At 46.3% G+C, this 20198-nt stretch overlaps 1 protein-coding gene across 2 annotated transcripts in view; it reads left to right on the forward strand.

Moving 5' to 3' along the window:
* MAP2K4 (mitogen-activated protein kinase kinase 4) overlaps positions 1 to 20198 on the forward strand; it is a 139019-nt gene that overhangs the window by 54565 nt on the left and 64256 nt on the right. For both annotated transcript variants that reach the window (XM_047832822.1, XM_047832823.1), the window contains exon 3: positions 13587 to 13761. In XM_047832822.1, coding sequence (XP_047688778.1) covers positions 13587 to 13761 — 175 coding nt within the window. The remainder of the gene's footprint in view (positions 1 to 13586; positions 13762 to 20198) is intronic.

A 20198-nucleotide genomic window follows, 5' to 3' on the forward strand; every position in this document is an offset into this window, starting at 1 on the left:
AACTATAAGATTTGGGTGCATTACTGGAGTTTCTTATCTTCCAGAGAATAATTATAAAGTTGAAAGAGGAAGGATATGAAAAATGAGTAGATGTGATAGAGATCGTCTGAGTGATAGGTCTCACTTAGTACTCAAACTACAGCTCAGGAGCCAAATGTGGCCCTGCTGCTAGTTTTTATAAATAAAGTTTTATTGGAACATAGCCACACCCATTTGGTCGCATAGTTGCTACAGAGAGGGGCTGGCAATGCCTAAAATGTTCATCTGTTTCTTTACAGAAGAAGGTTGTTGACTCATGGTTTAGATGGTGTATTGGATTCCTACGGCTGCTGTAACAAATTACCACAGACTTGGTAGACTAAAACGACAGAAATTTATTCTCTCGCAGTTTCGGAGGCCAGAAATCCGAAATCAGGGTGTTGGCAAGGTGATGCTTCTTCTACAGGCTTTGGAGGGGATCCTTCCTTCCCTCTTCCAGCCCTGGTACCTCCTGGCATTCCTGGGGTGGAGGTGGCAGGACCCCAGTTGCCTCTGTCCTTGCTTGGATTTCCTCCCTGTGTCTCCCTGCGTCTCTGTCTTCCTGTCTGTCTCTTATAAGAACACTTGCCATTATATTTAGGGCCCACCCAAGTCCAGGATGACCTTTCCTCAAGATCTTTATCTTAATTGTACCTGTAAAGATAAGGTCACCTTCTGAGGTGGATAAATCTGTTGCTGGGGGACCCCCGTTGAGCCCAGTGCATGTGGTATTGGAGAAATGGGTTTTGGCTTCTCAGACCACGTTTTGTGATGAGAGTAGCTAGCTCCTTAGGGCGCCTGGCTGGCTCATTCGGAAGACCACGCGACTCGTAGTAATCTTGGGGTCGTGAGTTCGAGCCCCACATTGGGTGTAGAAATTACCTAAGTAAAAAAATGACTGACTGGCTCCTGGCAAGTGTCCTCTGGAAACCCGTGGAGCATATGCTCTGTGATAGACGTGACCTGCTGGAGAGGACGTTCCGTTCACTTCTCAAGAACAGAGTGGTGGAGACGTAGTTGAAATCGGAGCAGACAGCCTCTGTGATGCAAAGGGAAGTCGCCGGGCAGAGATAGTCTCAGAATATCTGGAGAAAAAGTACCCATACATTTGCGGGAAGCTGACGAAGGGCAGGGCCTAGTGCCTCCTATCAGTCTCTCCTTGGCTCCCGCCCCCGAGAAACAACACAGTGGACTTGGCATTTTGGTCCCAAAAGAATCAGAGCTTTGGGGAATTAGAGTCCTGTCCAGATCACGGCAGTGGGGAGTACGTGTGTGTGCTTGAAGATAAGTAGACTTGATTAGCGAGCGGAGGAGCCGCGGCGTGGAGTGGATACGCCGGTGGACAGAGCTGTGAACTGGAGACCGGACTCCGGGTGGGCGGTGTGTGTCGTTGTGGGAGAACGGGAGCTGTTGGCCTGGGCAGGAGAGGTCTGCGGTGTCCCCCTCGTATCAGTAAGCCACGGTGTCCTTGCTCCCGTGGGATGTTTCCTGAGGCAGACTGGGGAGTACTTGGGAACGTTTAAGAAGTGATACACGCCCATGGTGAAGAATCAGGTTGTAGACAGGAGATTCCAGCCCGGGTGCCCGAGCTGCGGACAGAAGCCTCCTTGTTCTGCGACTTGAGGGACCCTGGCCTGTCGCCTGTATCCTCCCCTGTGCCCCTTCAAAGGAGACCTCTGAGTTAGACTCGATAGAGGGAATTATCAGAAGAATTAAGCACAAACAGTTAAATGTGGACCCACAATAGGGGGATACCAAACTAAGAAGAAGTACCAAACTAGCCTAATCTACTTTAAAGAAAACGTTGCTGGGACTGCAGATCAGGAATTTGCCATGGACTGGGTATTTCTTTTTTTTTCTTTTTTCTTCTTTTAATTAAAAAATTTTTTTTAATGTTTGTTTGTTTTTGAGAGAGACAGAGTGTGAGTGGGGGAGGCACAGAGAGAGAGGGAGACAGAATCTGAAGCAGACTCTAGGCTCTGAGCTGTCAGCACAGAGCCCGATGCGGGGCTCCAACTCACAGACTGTGAGATCATGACCTGAGCTGAAGTCGGACGCTAAACCGACTCAGCCACCCAGGCCTCCCAATTTTTTTTCTTAATGTTTAGTTTTGGGGAGGAAGGGGCAGAGACAGGGAGACCTAGAATCCAAAGCAAGCTCCAGGCTCTGAGCTGTCAGCACAGAGCCGGATGTGGGGCTCAAACTCCTAAACCGCGAGATCATGACCTGAGCCGAGGTCGGACGCTTAACCAACTGAGCCACCCAGGGGCCCCGGACTGGGGGTTTCCTGATTTTAGCATATGTGGGTGCTGAGGAAGAGCACTGGACCCAATCCAGGACCTCCAGGCAGGGTTTTCTGAAGGACAAGCCTGGACGATTCTGTTAGTCTGTTAGTCTGTGACTGTGTGCATCTGAAACCCAAACGGAGATGTCCGGAAGCTGGGGGCATGAAGAATGTTTTCTTCTTTTCTCCTTTCACAGGCTATTTTGTGCATTCACTAGCATACATGTTGAGTGGTGTGCTTTGGCTTCTCTTCACAGCAAGATCCAGATTCAACTGTAATTAGAGATTTACCTTTTTATTTTTCTGTAGGCACCTAGAGTATACATAAGGAAGTAGAGTGAGTTAAGGTCTACAGCCTAGACTGGTATTAAATTAAGCTGGTTTGATCGCAATTCATACAAGCTAAAATGTAAGCACTGTAGGAGGTTCAAAAATATCCTCTGTTTCAAGTAGGTATATTATATAAAATAGCCTGTGTTCCTAAGTGTGTCTGTTGATAAATCTTTAGATTGTGTCTGTAGATAAATCTATAAAATCTTTTTTTTTTTTTTTTCCCTCATTGACTAGTTTGGGTAAATGCCCGCCCTGCCCCAGAATAATAAAGGTGAGCTTGGGAATGTTCCATAGTTTACAAGGCAGTTCACACAGCTAGCTACAGGTTATGAATGAAAAGGGATTAAGATTCTTGGTCCTTCGTTACTTGCTTCAGGAACTAATGTTCTGACTTTGTGAAAGCAGTTTCAGATCTATAGGAGAAGTAGCATCCTGCTGAACTATTTATTAAGGAACAAGGATGGATGTATGAAACACAGAAAATTAAGACGATCCCACGTGGAGTCTCTGTAGGAATCAAGAAGAGATTTACCGAGCATTTCTCTTAGGGCATTCCTGCAGACCGCAGGAGAAAATGTGGCCTCTTCTGAACCATTAGTTTAAGAGACAGAGTGCCTCCCCCACCCCAAGGCCTCCCCCCCCCCCCCCCCCCACCGACTAGCAAGTCTCAGAAAATAACTGGGGAGGGAGGCCAGATGGATGTAGGTACATTTCATCTGGGCAGCGTGGACGCAGAGAAGGGTCGTGGTAGCAAAATAGACTGAGGATTATATTCTTAGATTTGCTGCGGTCCGTTGAAGAGTATGGCATTCGAGGACAAGGGCATCAAGAGAGAATTTGCCTCTGGAGCAGTGCGTGCTCTGACTGGGAATACCCTGAGCCCCGGGGCCTCGAACTACAGACAGGGTTTGAACATATAGACACGGGATGGACAAATCCCTTTCCCACAAGGAGAGTGAGGCTCAAAGACAGTCTCTTTCTCTCTTTCCCATCAATCTTACTTAGGTCTAGTTGACATATAATAAACTGTACGTAGTGAAAGTGTACAGTTTGGGAAGTTTTGACGTGCGTATACCCTGTGAAAGCACCACTCCAGGCAGGTTAGTGAACATACCTACCACCCCCAAAGTTTCCTCCTGACCTGTTCTAGCTTTTCTGTCTAGACGTTTGGTTTCGTTGCTTTTTGTATATCCCATATCTGTCCAATGTATTCGTCTGCCCTTCAGTTTCTCGAACACACGCCATAGAGTCGTAAGCACGGTTTCATTGTCTTTGCTAATTCTGGCATCTTCGCCATTTCTGACTCAGTTAGAATTGGTTGATCTTTCTCTTCATTTTGGGCCATCTTATTTTGCTTCTCTGCATCCTTGCTGAGTTTTAGATTGCAGGCCAGACTTTGGGTGCCAGGTGATTTTGCGTTCCTACGAATCTTTGGTTAAGTTACTTGGAAACAGCTGGATCCTGTTGACTCTTGCTTTTCAGCTTTGGTGGGTGTTCTGAGTACCGCTCCAGCCTGGGCATTGTTCCCTCTAATCCTTTTGGGGGGTTCTTTCCCCAGGTGAGTGTAGGGTCTTTGTAAGAGCGTGCTGACCAAGGAGGGCTCTGTGCCTATCTGTGAGGTTCTCTTTCTGTGCAGCGCTCTCTTATCCCGGAACTCTGCTTCTTAGACTCTGGCTCCCTTGGTCTCCTCAGACACCCAGATCTGTCTGCTCAACACCAGGATCCTGCCAGGAGGTGCCTCGGTCCCCCTGGTCCCCCGTCTGCTCGCAGTGTGTGGACCCCTCCAGACCGGAAGCTGGGGACAGCCGTAGGCTCACCGTGTGTATTTCTTGCCTCTCGGTGTTCACTGCCCTTTGATGCCTGATGTCCAGTGTCTTCAAGACCATCTCAGACTTTGTCTGTTTTTTTACTTGTTTCAAGTGTGAGAGTAAGTCTGTGTCCCTGATGCTCCACAGTGGCCCAAGCATGAGTGCCACACGTATCCTCCCTGTGAGACGGGAGCAGGCATTCTGGAACTAGGAAGCAATGTCTTCTTGACTTTGAGAAAGCATCTCTGAACGCAGCACTTTACGGCATTCTTAATACAGTAGAAGACATCATGATGTTTATAAAAAAGGATCAGCAAGGTTTTTTTTTTTTAAGTTTATTTATTTTTTTTTAAATTTTTTTAACGTTTTTATTTATTCTTGAGACAGAGAGAGACAGAACATGAACGGGGGAGGGGCAGAGAGAGAGGGAGACACAGAATCGGAAGCAGGCTCCAGGCTCTGAGCCATCAGCCCAGAGCCCGACGCGGGGCTCGAACTCACAGACCGTGAGATCGTGACCTGAGCCGAAGTCGGACGCTCAACTGACTGAGCCACCCAGGCGCCCCTTTAAGTTTATTTTTGAGAGAGAGAAAAAGTGAGAGTGGGGAGAGACAGAAAGCGAGAGAATCCCAAGCAGGTGCCACACTGTCAGCACAGAGCCCGACGCGGGGCTCAAACCCACGAACTGTGAGATCATGACCTGAGCCGAGGTTGGACGCTTAACCATCTGAGCCACCCCAGCGCCCCCAGCAAATCTCGAGGGGAGAGCAAATTTGGATAAATAGGGAACAGGATTATTGATTAGGTGATAGGTGAGAAAATAAGGCATTGGCAGGAAGCTGGAAAGGCAATGGTGGAAGGAAGTCCATTTCGCACGCGGAAGTGAACTTGAATGATACTGCGTGGCAGAGTGAAATGGCACGATCGACTTGAGAGCATGCACGTTTCCGAATGTTTTACAGGTATAAATTCATGAATAGAATGGGAAGGTAAACACGCTCTGGAGAAATATTTACAGCGCAGGACCAAGAGTCAGTCGATAAGTTAATAACATATACTAAGAACTCTTAGCAGAAGCAGCAGCAGGAAAACAAAGCCTTGGCAGGAGGGCTCAGGGGTGTTCTCCCAGGGACTTAACGAAGGAAGAGACACTTGCTCGCCAAGTGGCAAAAAAAAAAAAAGTCCAACTCTAAGAGTAAGAAACCAAACTACAGCTTAAAAGAGTGATCTCACCCCTGATCACCTTTTAGGTGGGCGTGAGGGAAAAGGGCGCTGTGGACGGGGCTCTGTGGGCACTCGCTTAACAGTTTAGCCTATACCCTTTATATTTGTCCGAGTACTTATCCTGCTGCTGAATTAGCACAGAAGGGTGCCCTCTGGATGTAGCAGAGGGTAGGGGTGGAAGATGAACTAGAGACATCCCAGGTAGCCGTGGCCGTGCTGGCTATATTTCTCCAAAGAACAAGTCCACCCACCTATGTGCAAAGCCGGGCAGCTTTATTGGACGCTTTAGATAGAAATAAAGCTTTTCCCAGTGTCCAGTCTCAGGAATGCTCTGGAACATCATGTCACAGTTTTTTATTTTTTTGGGGGGGGAGGGGAATCTGTAGGATTTTAGAAACTTGTACACATCAGTCCGAATCAGTGAAAGGACGGTAGTGAAAACGCAGTAGTGATGATTCAGTGTTCAGTAAGTAGTGAAAAGACAAAGTGGTCATTTCTGTCCAGAGGGTTGGTGATCAAAGAGGGTACGCTAAAGGACTTCACTGCAAACACGTGGGCTCAGAAACGACAGCTTTCAGATTTTCATGTAACAAGATGTCCCCCTTATTTCAAAAAATAATTTTCTTATATCGCATTTGTGTCTTAATAAGGTCTGTGTTGCGTGGATTCATTCTACCCATCATTTTGCATGTTTTGTAAAAGAAAACACACATATTCTACTTATTTGTGATGCCCACAGTATCTGTGTCGGTTTCTTTCTCTCTGTGTGTGTGTGTGTGTGTGTGTGTGTGTGTGTGTGTGTGTCTGTCTGTCTGTCTGTCTCTGTCTGTGCATGTTTGCCCTAGAGGTTGAAACTGCTAGTTGCTGGGAACAGGGATGACTAGGGCTGGCTGTAAGAAATGAGGGATGCCAGAGTTAAGGACTTTATTCAGGGAAGTGTTCTTGGCCTGTTTGTAACTGGTCTGTGGATTTGAAACCATTTTAGCATCATTGACCCTCAGCCACTAAGAGCTCATAGCACTTCCCAGTCTTTGTCATGACCAGACTTCCACCTGTTCCCTCCCTCTGCCAGATGCTAGGGACCTCCTCCCGTGACAATCACTGGGAAATAAGATGTCCTTGGGGGCTGCATTAACCGGAAATGAGTTTGCATATCAACAGCATCAGCGGTGAGGACAGATAGCGGCTTAAGTAAGACAGTTTATTTCTCTTTCTGGAGATGTTGTCTGGAGATAGGTAGGCGTATGGTTGGTGAAATGGCTTCACGGTCATCAGAGTCTACAGAGCCGTAATTTTCTTCTCCCTCATTCTCAGTACATGGTTTCCATTCTCAAGGGACTTGAGGGTGATTGGAACTCCAGTCCTCACCAGTATTCCAGGCAACAAGAACCAGAAGGGGGAGAAAGAGAAGAAAAAACCCATGACCTTCCTTCTGGCTGAGTCACCTCCTTTTATCTATTTATTTTTGGGACACAGAGAGAGAGAGAGAGAGAGAGAGAGAGAGAGAGAGCACAGCAGGGGAGGGGCAGAGAGAGAGAGAGAGAGGGAGACACAGAATCTGAAACATGCTCCAGGCTCTGAGCTGTCAGCACGGAGCCTGACGTGGGGCTCGAACTCACGAACCGCGAGATCATGACCTGAGCCGACTGAGCCCCCAGGCGCCCAAGCTCAGCTCCTTTTAAATACTGCATTCATCCTACTGCCTCTAACCACAAGGAAGTTTGCCTTCTCCATCCGCTCGGGCCATCACAACAAAATACTACAGCTTGGGTGGCTCCAACAACAGAAGTCTATTGCTGGCAGTTCTGGAGGCCTGGAAGATCAAGGTGCCGACCAGGTAGGTTTCGTCCCGAGGATTCTTCCCTTGGCTCGTTGGTGGCCGCCATCTTGCTCTGACCTCTGCTTTGTGCAAGCGTGAGGGTGGGGGAGAGCCTGTCTCCGCTGGGGTCCTTCTAAGAAGGACATTAGTCCCATCCGATCAGGGCTCCACCCTTATGACCTCGTTTAAACATAATTATCTCCTTGTAGGCCCTGTCTCCAATACGGTCACGCTGGAGGTTAGGGCTTTGACATGAATTTTGGCGGGAAAGGGGGGAGAGGGAGCGCAGGTGATTCCATAGCAGTTGGGAAGAGTAGCGTTTTAGCTGCGTGTAGTGTTTCCCCGAATAAAGAAGACCTTATCGAGAAGAGGAGGACAGGTGTTGGCTGGCGGCTGGCGGTAATTGCCACGGGGGGGCTGCTGGCTCAGTTCCCCGGATGGATCATCAGGTGCTTGAAGGCGGAATCCTATGGAGGATTCACTGAAAGCAGCTAAGGATACTCTGTAGAAAATCATCCACAGAGAAGTGGGAAAATGAGAGAGATTTGGAAGTCATTGCTGATAAAACACAGTCCCTTAGTCTCAAGAAAGTGGTATTCCAGGAAAAGTCAGGAAACCTTTCTTCCCCTTAGGAGTGTAGCTTAGGAGTCAGGAAACCTTTTCTCTCCATGAGTGTGTTTTCTGCTATTCATATATATATATATATATATATATATATATTTATTTATTATTGTTATTTTCTTCTCTAGGCCTGCTATTTAGTTAGGACAGATATTATATCTTTAAAAAAATTTTTTTTAAAACGTTTAAAATTTAAAAATTTTTATTTTTGAGAGAGAGAGTGAGCACAAGCTGGGGAGGAGGGCAGAGGGAGAGAGAGAGAGAGAGAGAGAGAGAGAGAGAGAGAGACTCTCCAGCAGGCTCCATGTTCATTGTGGAGCCTGGTGCGGGGTTTGCTGCCTCGACCCTGGGATCCTGACCTGAGCCGAAATCGAGAGTCAGATGCTCAACCAATCGAGCCACCCCGGCACCCCCAGAAATTGTATCTTAGGACGGAAGTTGCAGTCGGCAGACTGCACGTGATCTCCTTGTTGCCCTTGAGACTCTGGGTGAGCTTTTTCTAGAAGTGAAATAAACTGGGACTTTGAAGCTACAGCTATGACTCAGGTCACCAAAAGTATTTGTCTTTTGTCTTTCTGAGCACTTGTACAAGGGGGCCAAAGGGAACTGACTTTAGTTTATAGGGTTAGCTGCAAAGCGGTGAAATTCTTGGTGTCTGGAGGCTCTGAGGTCACCTTGAAATTGTTATATTTTCTTTGAACCCTAGGAATTGCATGATCGCATTTTGTTTTATTACTGTCTAATACTTTGTGAAAATGTTTGAAAATCTTGGTTTTTGGTTCTCTAGAAGTCTAGTTAAAAAGTGGAAAAGGCTTCATTCCCTTTGTATTGGGCACCAATTGAGAGAGATGGTAAGATTTGTCTTATCCTTGATAAATGCTTGTTTCTTTATTTTGAGAGAGAGAGAGAGGGAGAGAGAGACTCTCCAGCAGGCCCCATACTGTCAGCACGGAGCCCGGCATGGGGCTTGATCTCACGAACTGTGAGATCATGACCTGAGCAGAAATCAAGAGCCAGGCGCTAAACTGACTGAGCCACCCAGGAGCCCCTACCCCTGTCTTATTCTTGACAAAATGGGAAATGTAGCTCTGCATTTGAGACCTGAATAGTTTGCTGACTCCTCCTCGTCGCCTCATGTAATTAGACTTCCCAATCCTGTGAGTGGCAGCCTCTCATAATGCATGACAGAGGGACACCCAGAGCATCTGTACCCTCCGTGTAGGAAGGCTGGTTTCAAAACAGAGGACTTGACCTGAGTGTGTTCAGTTTCTTTATTCGTGTTCTCTGGTCAGCCCGTAAGGGCTCTCAGGTGAGACACCAGATCCCTCTCCGTGGAAAGATGAAGCCTGGGGAACAGGGGAATGAGGGTTCCCTGAAAAAGTAGAAGAGGGAAGGCCTAGAACCTCTGATTTTTTTTCAGTCATTCATACGGCATCCCTTTACAAGGCCAGGGAGCATAGTCTTTGGAACATGACGATATGACCACAGGGGACACGGACCCAGTCCGTTCACGTTAATTAGCGAATCTGGTGGTAAGATGCACTGTGTCCACGAACCGATTTTTTTCAAGTTTGATTCAAATTGGTTAATAAAATGGATCCATTATTTTTCTTTTTAGGTTTTAATCCTTCATGTTGGTGTCTGTAGATATCACCAAGGTTTATTATTGCCACTCAACTCCTACTTCCCTTTATATAAGAGAAAATATTTTATGGTGACATCAGTCTGTATCTAAACAGCTTCCCTGGTGTTGAGATCTATCCCCAAGTACATCCTGTTGGAAATACTGTATTCAAGAGGGGTGCTCTTTAAATCTGATTTGTGATCTGTAGGCATTAAATATGTAAGTGTATAGCTCACTTTTTAACTGGAGTGTGTATCACTTGATTGTCTAATTACAGGTCTTCTTACAACAAAAACTATTAAAATTTGTTTCCATGTTGAAGACCTCTAGATCCAGAGGAGAACGTTACCGATTTTCTTAGGGACTTCTCTGCGTAGGTGGTTAGATATGGGGCTGGGCTTGTGTTTCTGTATGAGATTTGGGTTAATTTGAGACTTGGAACCTCTCCATCGCTTGCTTGTTTCTTGAATAAGCCCAACAGAGGGAATGGGTAAGATGTCTGGGTTAAGAATTGCTCATGTGGACCACACTTACCATGCATTTTAGAAGGCTGAATATAAGAGTAAAGAAAAGGTCATAGGCTGAACTTAGTTACTGATGAGGCAGAGAAAGGCATTGGGGATCGCTTACAGATTTGTGGAGTTGAGCTGAACTAATTTTCAGGTAAGAAATTAATAATGAAATGACTGGGAATTTCTGATATGCCTAATAGAAGTAACACTTAAATCTTGATTGACACATTTGCCTCCGTAGAAAACCACCACTAAGGTTTCAGGCACTCGGTACAGTTGCTTCACTGGTTGACTGCTCTAGTGTGAGGGTAAAGGGTCAGGTCAGGCTTCCAGGTGTGGTCACTACAGTGCTGTATCTCTATCCAGTCCTTCTTTGGAAGCCACTAACTCTTAAAACAATAGCTGTGAAATTGATTCAGTTTCGCTGGAAAGGTTGCCAGCCTGGTAGGAGCAAAGACTCCATGAACACACCTTCATGATGGCATAACCGTAGCATGTTTTTTTTGTGGTTTCCACAACTTTTTTCCAGTCTAAATGAGAAAATGGACTGTGGGTGGTGACCACATTCCGCCCTCCATCTTCTGTCTTCGCAGCTTTATTGAGATATAATTCACATCCCATAGAATTCACCCCTTACACTGTACAGTTCAGTTGTATTGTATTCAGAGTTGTGTACTTTCCTGTATTCAGACTTGTGTACTCAGTTTTTGAACATTTACATTAGTCCAAGAAGATAACCTGTACCCCGTAGGTGTCAATCTGTTCCCTTTAAAAAAAAAAAAAAAAAAAGACCTTCTCCAGAAACTACACAGCAGGCTACAGTAAGCGAAATTATTTGAAGAGCTACTCCATAATTCTGAAATTTGATCTTTAAATAGGTAATATTATAACTTGCTATTCTGTATTTAGGTAGTAATGAAACACTCCTTTCATTTCTCAGGAATGCTGTATGACACAATGTATTCATGAGAATGATGTCTTTTGCCACATTTTCTTGGTTAGAAGCAGGTCATAGGTCCCGTCCACACTCAGAGAGAGGAGCCTACACAACAATGGGAACCCCAGGGATGTACAGATCGCGGAGATCACCTTTGAGCCTGTCTACCATGTCCCATAAATCAGCGAATAATTTAAAACACGTTGCTTCCAATTTACATGTAATTTTAACTGTTTTTCAGCTACGCTCAGCGGTCGCCCACTGCTGGACGTTTCACCAGTGATTACACTGAGCCATAGGGATGGTGTTTACTTGCCAGTGATCGGAGAACAATGATCATTACAAATGAACCTTCTTTTTCTTTCTTTGTTTCTTTCTTTGTTTCCTTGCTTCTTTCTTTCTTCTTCTTTTTGTTTTAGTGCTTATTGCTTTATTTTGAGAGAGAGGGAGAGCGTGTGCACGCAGGGAAGGGTCAGAGAGAGAGGGAGAAAGAGAATCCCAAGCAGGCTCTGTACCATCAGCACAGAGCCCGATGTGGGGCTCAGTCTCGCGGACTGTGAGATCATGACCTGAGCCGAAATCAAGAGTTGGACGCTTCACTGACTGAGCCACCCAGGCGCCCCAAAAACGAACCTTCTTTACGTTAGGATACCTTCTGCATCAAGAAAAAGATTACTAAGACAGTTCGTCACTAGGTTTGGTTGGTGAAAATATGTCCTAAACAAGACAAGAATTTGCGTGAATAAAAGCTGGTAGTATGACTTATTATGATGCTGGAATCTGGCATTGGGAATGTGGGTTCCCTAAGTGGTTACTTAGACAAAGTGTATTAGTCTTTGAACTACAGTCTTGAAGCATGGTAATTATGAATACTAGTATATGTGGTAATTCTGGGGAAGTGATTTTAAAATTCTGAATATTTTGAGAACCTTAAAAGTAGCTACAAAAATCAGTTCCAGTAACCTGAGAAAACATTTCTGTATTTTGGAAGAAGTAAAAGAAATAAGCATGTCAACTTTTCTTGCTTGTATTACCTGATCAGATTTTAAAGAGAGTCTGACCATTTCATATGAAATTGAAGAAAAATATCAATGATATTCAAGAATCTTTTTCTGGCATGTTGCCCTCCCAGGCTTGATAGAGTTCATTACTGCATTGATCTGTGGGGGCAGGGGAGAAAGAGACACAAATGAGCTGGTTTTCCCATTTTTCATTTTGGATTTGCTTTTTTTGTTGTTAATTTTTTTTAAATCTTTATTTATTTTTAAGAGAGTGAGAGAGAGAGACAGAGTGAGTGCAGGGGAGGAACAGAGAGGGAGGGAGACACAGAATCGGAAGCAGGCTCCAGGCTCCAAGCTGTCAGCACAGAGCCCAACGTGGGGCTCAAACCCGCGAACTGCGAGATCATGACCTGAGCCGGAGTCAGACGCTTAACCGACTGAGCCACCCAGGCGCCCCGGATTTGCTTTTTTACAAAGCATGGTTACAAGTTCATCCTTTGATCTCCAGGTTGGAATTTTGGAGATGGTTTTAGAATGTAATGAAAATCTGTAAGGAGTGGGTCCTTTTGTCCATGAATCATTTGTTTTCACCTCGTTGCTATATCTGTGAACAAAGACTGAGAGGTTCAAGTTTGAATAATACATGACAGTTTTTCTCTTAGTGCCTGCTGGCTATTTATGTAACTAATCCCCTACCCCAGCATGGCATAAACAGGGACAGGGACAGGGCAGTATGGTAAGGTGTTAGTTTCCAAACTCTGCTGGGGTCACCTGGGATCTTTAAAAATACTGGGTCTTTTGGACTCCTGCCCCCAGACGCTCTGATTTAATTACTATGAGATGGTAACGTGGGCATCCAGATTTTAAGAATCTCGCCAGGAAATTCTAATGTGCACCAAAGTTTGGGAGTGCCTGTGCCACGGGTTGAGGGCCTGGAGTATTAATGTCGGGTAAGGTTGGATAAGAACTTTCTGGAAATGAGGTCTGTCACTCCTGGGCGTCTGCATTTAACAATGCAGTTTTGCAAAGGTTTGAGAAAGCTCTCGTATTTGGAAATGAAAACGAGTCTATAGAATTACTTTCTTCAGTCAATGGAACCTTGGTTTTCTGAATCCTCTTAAAGCTATGATCATTGACTCCCTAAATTTAGGCCTTCCTTAATGAAGTCACTGTGTCAAAAAAAGAAGACGATGCAAAAACAAACAAACAAACAAACAAAAACAACCCACTAAAAACAACAACAACAAAAACAAAACAAACAAAACAAAGCAAAAAAAAAAAAACCCCTCGAAAACCCTGGAGGTCAGACCGTGTTTTTTCCCACGCGTTCATCGGTGCTAGCTATCAGAAAAAAAGTCCAAACCTGTTTAAAATGTGGCACAATTGCTTCCCGGTATTTTAACAGAGAGAGGCTGCGAACACACAGCATCGAATCGTCGGGAAAACTGAAGATCTCTCCTGAGCAGCACTGGGATTTCACCGCGGAGGACTTGAAGGACCTTGGAGAAATCGGACGAGGAGCTTACGGTTCCGTCAACAAAATGGTCCACAAGCCAAGTGGGCAGATAATGGCAGTTAAAGTAGGTGACGCCCGTCCTTCTTTTTCCGGTGCTTTCAGCCGTTAGGTGCAACTTCCTGGTGCAGTCACTCCACTGTTGTTCTGTCCTCTCCCGGCTTGTGTGGCGAACGTGGGTGTTTGTAAAACCGTTTCTCCAAATCCTTCGAGGGTGTAAACCGTCCCGAGGCTGTCTGGCCGCTGGCATGTGTTTCCGTCCCCTCCGGAAGCGCCGAGGGGGTGAAGTGCGCGTGTTCGCTGCGCTCTTGGCATGATGTGCTAACGTGTTTTCAACTCCAGGCCCTTCCGCTGCCAAGGTGAGTTCAGGCTGGGCGGCCGCACCCCTGGGAGCAGGGCAGTGCTGCACCGAGCCAGGCGGGGAGCTGGACGAAGAGGCAGCGCACTGGGTTGGGCAAGGTGCGGGGCTAGGGCTAACAGCAGTCTCACTGAAGGTTTCCTGGAAACCACGCACATGCTGTTGCCACTAACCTCAACCTTACTCGGCCCTGACCGGCTCGGCTTCTGTTTGTTTTTTCACCTCCACCCAGTACTGCCCTGTTCCCCGGTTCGAAAGCTGGACTTGAAATGCGTACCTCGTGATAATGCCGTCACATTCCGTCCTTGCTGTGAGTGTCTGCCACCTAATACGTTCATGTGAAGAAGACAGCAGAGTGGCCCGGAGTGGAGATCGGCCCCACAGGCTGTCCTCGGCGGGCTGATGTCGGTGCCTGTTACGCACCGATGCCGTCCATCCGACTCCTGTGGGGCCCGCGTAGTTGTAACGTGTCCATTTGTTTGTTTAGATGTCGAGCAGATGTTCGCTGTGTCTCAGATGTTACTGGAAAATGGACGGTGTTGGGGGTGGCGGCTTAAAAAGAAAAAGGCAAAAGGGGATCCCAGTTACAATTCTTACGGAAGCAGTAAATGCCTCAGTTTACACAATGGAGAATGGGTTTGCAGACAGTGTTGGCTAATCATCTTCCTGTCGAAACGCCTGTTTGGAGACTTTTTCAACGTGGCTTGATTGACTAGGCGCCTCAGTGTGGTAATTGACTTTTGGGAGGGGATTCGCATCACATTAATAGAAGATGCTCTCTGTGTTAAAGTTTACTGTGAGCAAAATGTTACTCTAACTGTTTTTGCCTCCTTCACTGTTGAGCATTTCTCTTTGTGGGGTCATATAAAGCTCATGAGAAATTCATGATGGGGAAAACTTGTATGGTTCTTCACCTCGTTTTTGGTCATTGTTCTTTTGCATTGTGATGACGACTGTGGACCTTTTTCTTAGGATGCTGCATACGTCTGCAAAATCTTGCACGTGAACTGTAGACCTCTCAAGACGCATAGGCCACGCCCTCTGCTTTGGATTATCTCTTGAAATAAACTGGTACTCTTCTTGGAACGTGAAATGATTCCTCTATATTTATTTTGTGCCGCTGCAATGGAAGTGGGAAGTCATTTTATTGAGATTTTTCTGGATGAGTGTTGCACTGCTCTTCTGTATGCGGTCTGTGCATGACATCCGCTTTTACTTGGCTGGGTCTTAAGGGAGAGCTATCCTATGTAACTAAAGCTTCTAAACTTTCTTCCAGGTACTAGGGAAAGAGCTTTTAAATAATTATGTCCTGCGATTTTCAGCCTGCACTCCATGCGTTTTACTATGTTGACTGTTATCTTAATCTGTTTTAGTAGTCTGTGTCGACTTCGGCCACAGTCAGTAGGTTTTCAAGGGAAATGAAGAAGGTACTTGCTTCATTGTGACTTGAAGGAAGTTTTTCTTAATTTGAGAACTTTTGAAACTGTGTAGTGCTCACTCAAGTTTTGAAGGCATTTAAGAGTGAAAATAGGAAGTTGTCTGCTGTTTGTAATTTGACCTTATTTTGAGAGCCCCTGTTGGTGTGGCTTTGAAAATCCCAGCTCTTAAGAAATACTTGGAGGGGGTCATGGGACCTCCAGATGGGTAACTGTCACATCTATACCTATCAGTTGGTACTGTCTCCGTTTGTTTATCACCTTGAGTTCTTTTTAATTTTTTAATGTTTCTTTATTTTTGAGAGAGAGACAGACAGACAGACAGACAGAATGTGAGTGGGGGAGAGGCAGAGAGAGAGGGAGACACGGATCGCGACATCATGATCTGAGCCGAAGTCGGATGCTCAACCGACTGAGCCACTCAGGTGCCCCGTGTTTATCAACTTGAATTCTTTTTTTTTTTTAATTTTTTAAATGTTTTTATTATTTTTGAGAGAGAGAGAGAGAGAGTGAGAGAGAGCAGGGGAGGGGCAGACAGAGAGGGAGACACAGAATCCAAAGCAGGCTCCAGGCTCCGAGCTGTCAGCACAGAGCCCCAACTCAGGGCTCGACCTCACAAACTGTGAGATCATGACCTGAGCTGAAGTCTGACGCTGAACCGACTGAGCCACCCAGGCTCCCCATCACCTTGAATCCTTGAGCAAGCGGGTCCGTTGAGTGTGGGGAAGGTGGTGATGTGACGTTATCAACCGACCTATCGGTGGGGCGTACCATTGGATTCCATGACGTCATATGATACTGGAAGAGGGTTTTTCCATTCACATACACGACAGTTTGCAGACTGGTGTTTGCCTCCCACTGCAGTTTTTAAATGTGTATCTTGTGGGTCTCTCTGAAAAGGCTTAGCCTTTCATCACACCTGAGCGAGTGTATTCCTTATCACGTAGGCACGTGGACAGATGGACAAGAGCAAACACACAGGGACAGTATGTGATCAAGACATTAGGTCTGACGTAGACAGCCTGATTACTAAGCGCCCTCTGTGTTCAGCCTTAGATAGGACTACAGAAATTTAAAAGAGTGGGAGACAGTGGTTCGCACTCCTGTGAGTTTTCCCTGGTTGTTGGTAAAATGAGAAACGCACTATACTAGTGTTTTACTATGCGCTGGGGAATATGGAGGGGTTAACTTAGTAGATACTAAGCTTATGTTGGAAATAAGTCATCCTTAAGACCTGTTTGCAGTTCTGTACAAAAGTGGACTGTGGTATTAGCCTGGTTTTATTATCATTATTCCTCATTTTTAGTTTTGGTTTTTTAAATTATTTTAAGCCCAATGTGGGGCTTGAACTCACGACCCCAAGATCAAGGGTCACATGTTCTTCTAACTGAGCCAACCAGGGGTGCCCCTGAGTTTTAGTTTTGAGGGAGCCCTTCCCCAAGTTTATTTTGCCACCTCTAAGAAATGTCTGAAAAGACCTGTTAGTTAGTAGAAACGGTTATCTCCAAGACGTAATCTAAAAATCAGCTAAGATATAATAAATCAAACTCAGCGAGGTAGCATACAGCATGTGTAAGAGTTGTACATACAACAATTTCTCTTTTTTTTTGAGAGAGAGAGAGAGAGAAAGAGAGAGGGAAAGAGAGAGGGCACATGTGCATGTGTACGGGGTGGGAGAGAGCTTCCCAAGCAGCCTCCGTGCTGGGCGTGGGGTTCGATCTCATGACAGGGAGATCGTAACCTGAGTCGAAATCAAGACTTGGATGCTTATCCTACTGAGCCACCCAGGCACGCCAACAATTTCTTGACCTTTGGCCTGAGGACAGTTCCTGAAGCTGCCAGTGAAGTTCGGCATTAGGACCTAAGATGTGGAAAATCTTGACCCTTCAGTTTTAATCGCACACTCGTGGGAAAAAGGTCTTCCTCTTCTGTGACGGGGAGTGATACAGCTGGTTTGTCTTGTCGCCTGAATGACTGAGTCACGGGGCTGCCCAGGGCAAAGCCGTTGTCCTGGCCACCAGGTCTCCTAAAGCTCAGGAGGGACCACCTTCGGCTCTGGTTGGGTACTTCGGGCTTCAATCAGCATCTTCGGCAAATAACATTTATTTAATACCCCATTTCGCATGATGTTGGAATAACCACTAAATGAAAAAAATGAGACCCACACAGACCCTGTCCTCTAAGGGTAAAGTAGGTGTCTGGTTAGCTCCCTTCCGGGGCTAATTGTAACGGGGAAAGGCCCGACATTCAGATCAAATGTTTGAGGAAGGCATTGGCATCGGGATTAGGTTTCTGGGCTAGGGTTAGAGAAACTCACGTCTGGGAGAAACACCCAGCAGAGTCAGGTCCTCAGATGATCCGAATCAGCATGTCTGAGCAAATCTGGGGACACAGGAGTGAAGAGTTAGAAAGAGTTCAGGCCCGTGGGCTGGAATGGAGTGGTATGACAGCCTCAGGTTGTCAAGGGATAGAAAGGGATTGATGCTTCTGCAGACGGAGGGCAGTGGAGTTGTTTGTTAGAGGCTTGACCGTTGAGCGAGGCTGACCTCTCATGGGAGGGTGAAACCGATGGCAGGCAGGTAGGCGGGGATGGGAACGTGTCCGGTCAAGGTTGTCAGGGTTGATACTACGATGAGCATTCAGTCTTCAGCCTGAGAACTCATCTGTGCAACTCAGAAAGACGGACTGGCTGTCTCAGATTAGGTGCTTAGGCCACACTGAGTTGGCAACGTGACCTTGGACTGAAGGGTTTCAGGCATTTCCCCTTTCTCGAGGATGGGCCTCGCTCGTCTTGTTCTTTCAACCCTCAGTTTTTTCTCTACTGTTCCAACTCTACTGGTGTATCCGTTTCAGTCTTCCCGGTCCATCCTAGGCTGGTAACCTGATCTCGATTCCTGCTTCTCCTTGGTATTTGGATCTCGCCTTCAGTGTCCTTGATGTACAGTTGAGACCTAGGTTAACCCTCATGCCTGGTGCCTGGTGGGAAGGACCAGAGCCCCCCCCCCCCCCCCCCCCAGCCTTGGGGCTGGATGGTGCTTGCATCTGCTCCCTAGGTAGGCCTCCCCCACGCAGACAGTGCTGTAAGTATGGCAACTTGGGGGTCGGCCCCTGTGGACACCTTGCCACTTCTACCAGAAGTTCCCTTACTGAATAATTTTGGCGGGAACTGTGAGGCTCACTGGAGGAGATTCACTGTAGTCCTTAAACATTGGTCTCGCACACTGTTCCGAAAGCGCTAGAATGATAGTTGACGGGAGCGGCCTTACATTTGCAAAGCTCCTTTCGGACGGTGTAGAGCGCTTTGTTAGGCAATTCTACCGCGTGTTGGAAGGCCAGCGTGCTAGCGTTTGATTTTCCAGATCACGTGTGGAATGCAGAAGTCATGGCTGCCTGGTTTTGAATTGGGACTGGATTCCAGGGCCTTCCACTCTTCTTTGATCGGCTACATCCTGTGGCTTAATTAAGCAATCCGTGGCTGCTGGAGCCGTGTTACGGTATCTTCCCAGCATTGCTTGAATGTCACGGTGTTCCAGGTGAAAAGTGCTAACAGAGGTGGGCAGATCCAAAGGCTGTGGCAGGACTGCCCTCCGGTCAGCTTGGTTTTGAACTCGTCTTGTGTAGCTCGGAACCCCTCACATAGACGTGTTCCTTTTGTTCCTAGCGGTTTTCCTCCATGGGTTCTTTCTGTTGATAGCATCGTATGTAGACTCCAATCAATAACATAGACTAAATAGCACTGTTCTGGCTGATGTAAGGGATAGGGGATGGCAACCCCGTGCCTGCCAATATTGGAAGGATGCTCTGGGCTCGTGAGCCCTGAGGAAACCTTTGGAATCTGTAGCTCAGCCTGTGTCGCAGTTTGGAGAAGAACCCGTCTTCCACCCTTTGGTCTAAATGAGGACCATCTGACCCCCTATTTGATATGCCTCCTGCAAGTATTCTGTCATTTTTGTTGCTTTCGTCTTACGGTCATGCCCCGGATGTTGGTGGTACGTCATTTCCACTTGCGTCGCACTTTGGTGTCATGGGTATGGAAGTAATGACCTGTCACTTGTCACCGATGATCTTTTGGCCCTTGTAAAATGTTAGCGCTACGACTGTGCTCTTTATATGTGGATGATGTCATTAGTAAAGAGGAAGCCGGTGATCAATACATGTCCAGCTTGTCCCGTTAACCTTGCCCTTGGGGCAGCCCTGCCCATGACGTAATAAATCCTCCATATATTTTTGGAACCGATCTAGCCAGTTCTCTGGTGACACATCAGAGAGGATATGTACAAGGAATTGCTTGGGCCTCAGTCTCCTCAGTGAGGAGAATAGGAGGTACTACTATTAACTAATTAATTTGATCAAGAGACAATTGAGAGTTCATTAAATTGCTTCTAAAGGCTTGGATGATTTGGCAATTAAGAATTAGTATTCTTTCTTCCTGCCCTGGTAGAAACATGTCTTCCTAATTTAAAACAATTGATTTAACAGGCACACTTATTATCTGTTACTCTTTGACGTGAAAACCAATTTTGCATCTGTGATCGGCATTCCAAATACTGGCCTTTTTAAACTTGTTTCGGCTAATGTTGCTGTCTGCCTTCATGCCGTTAGTGACGGCATTGTGAGAGTGACACAGTGGGCATTTTTGTATGTGATCGATTCAGAAGATTCCAGCAGCCAAGGATGAACCTGGGTAGCAGGGAGGAGCCTTGCTGCAGC

This window comes from Prionailurus viverrinus, chromosome E1 (assembly GCF_022837055.1).
Source record: "Prionailurus viverrinus isolate Anna chromosome E1, UM_Priviv_1.0, whole genome shotgun sequence".
Lineage (NCBI taxonomy): Eukaryota > Metazoa > Chordata > Mammalia > Carnivora > Felidae > Prionailurus > Prionailurus viverrinus.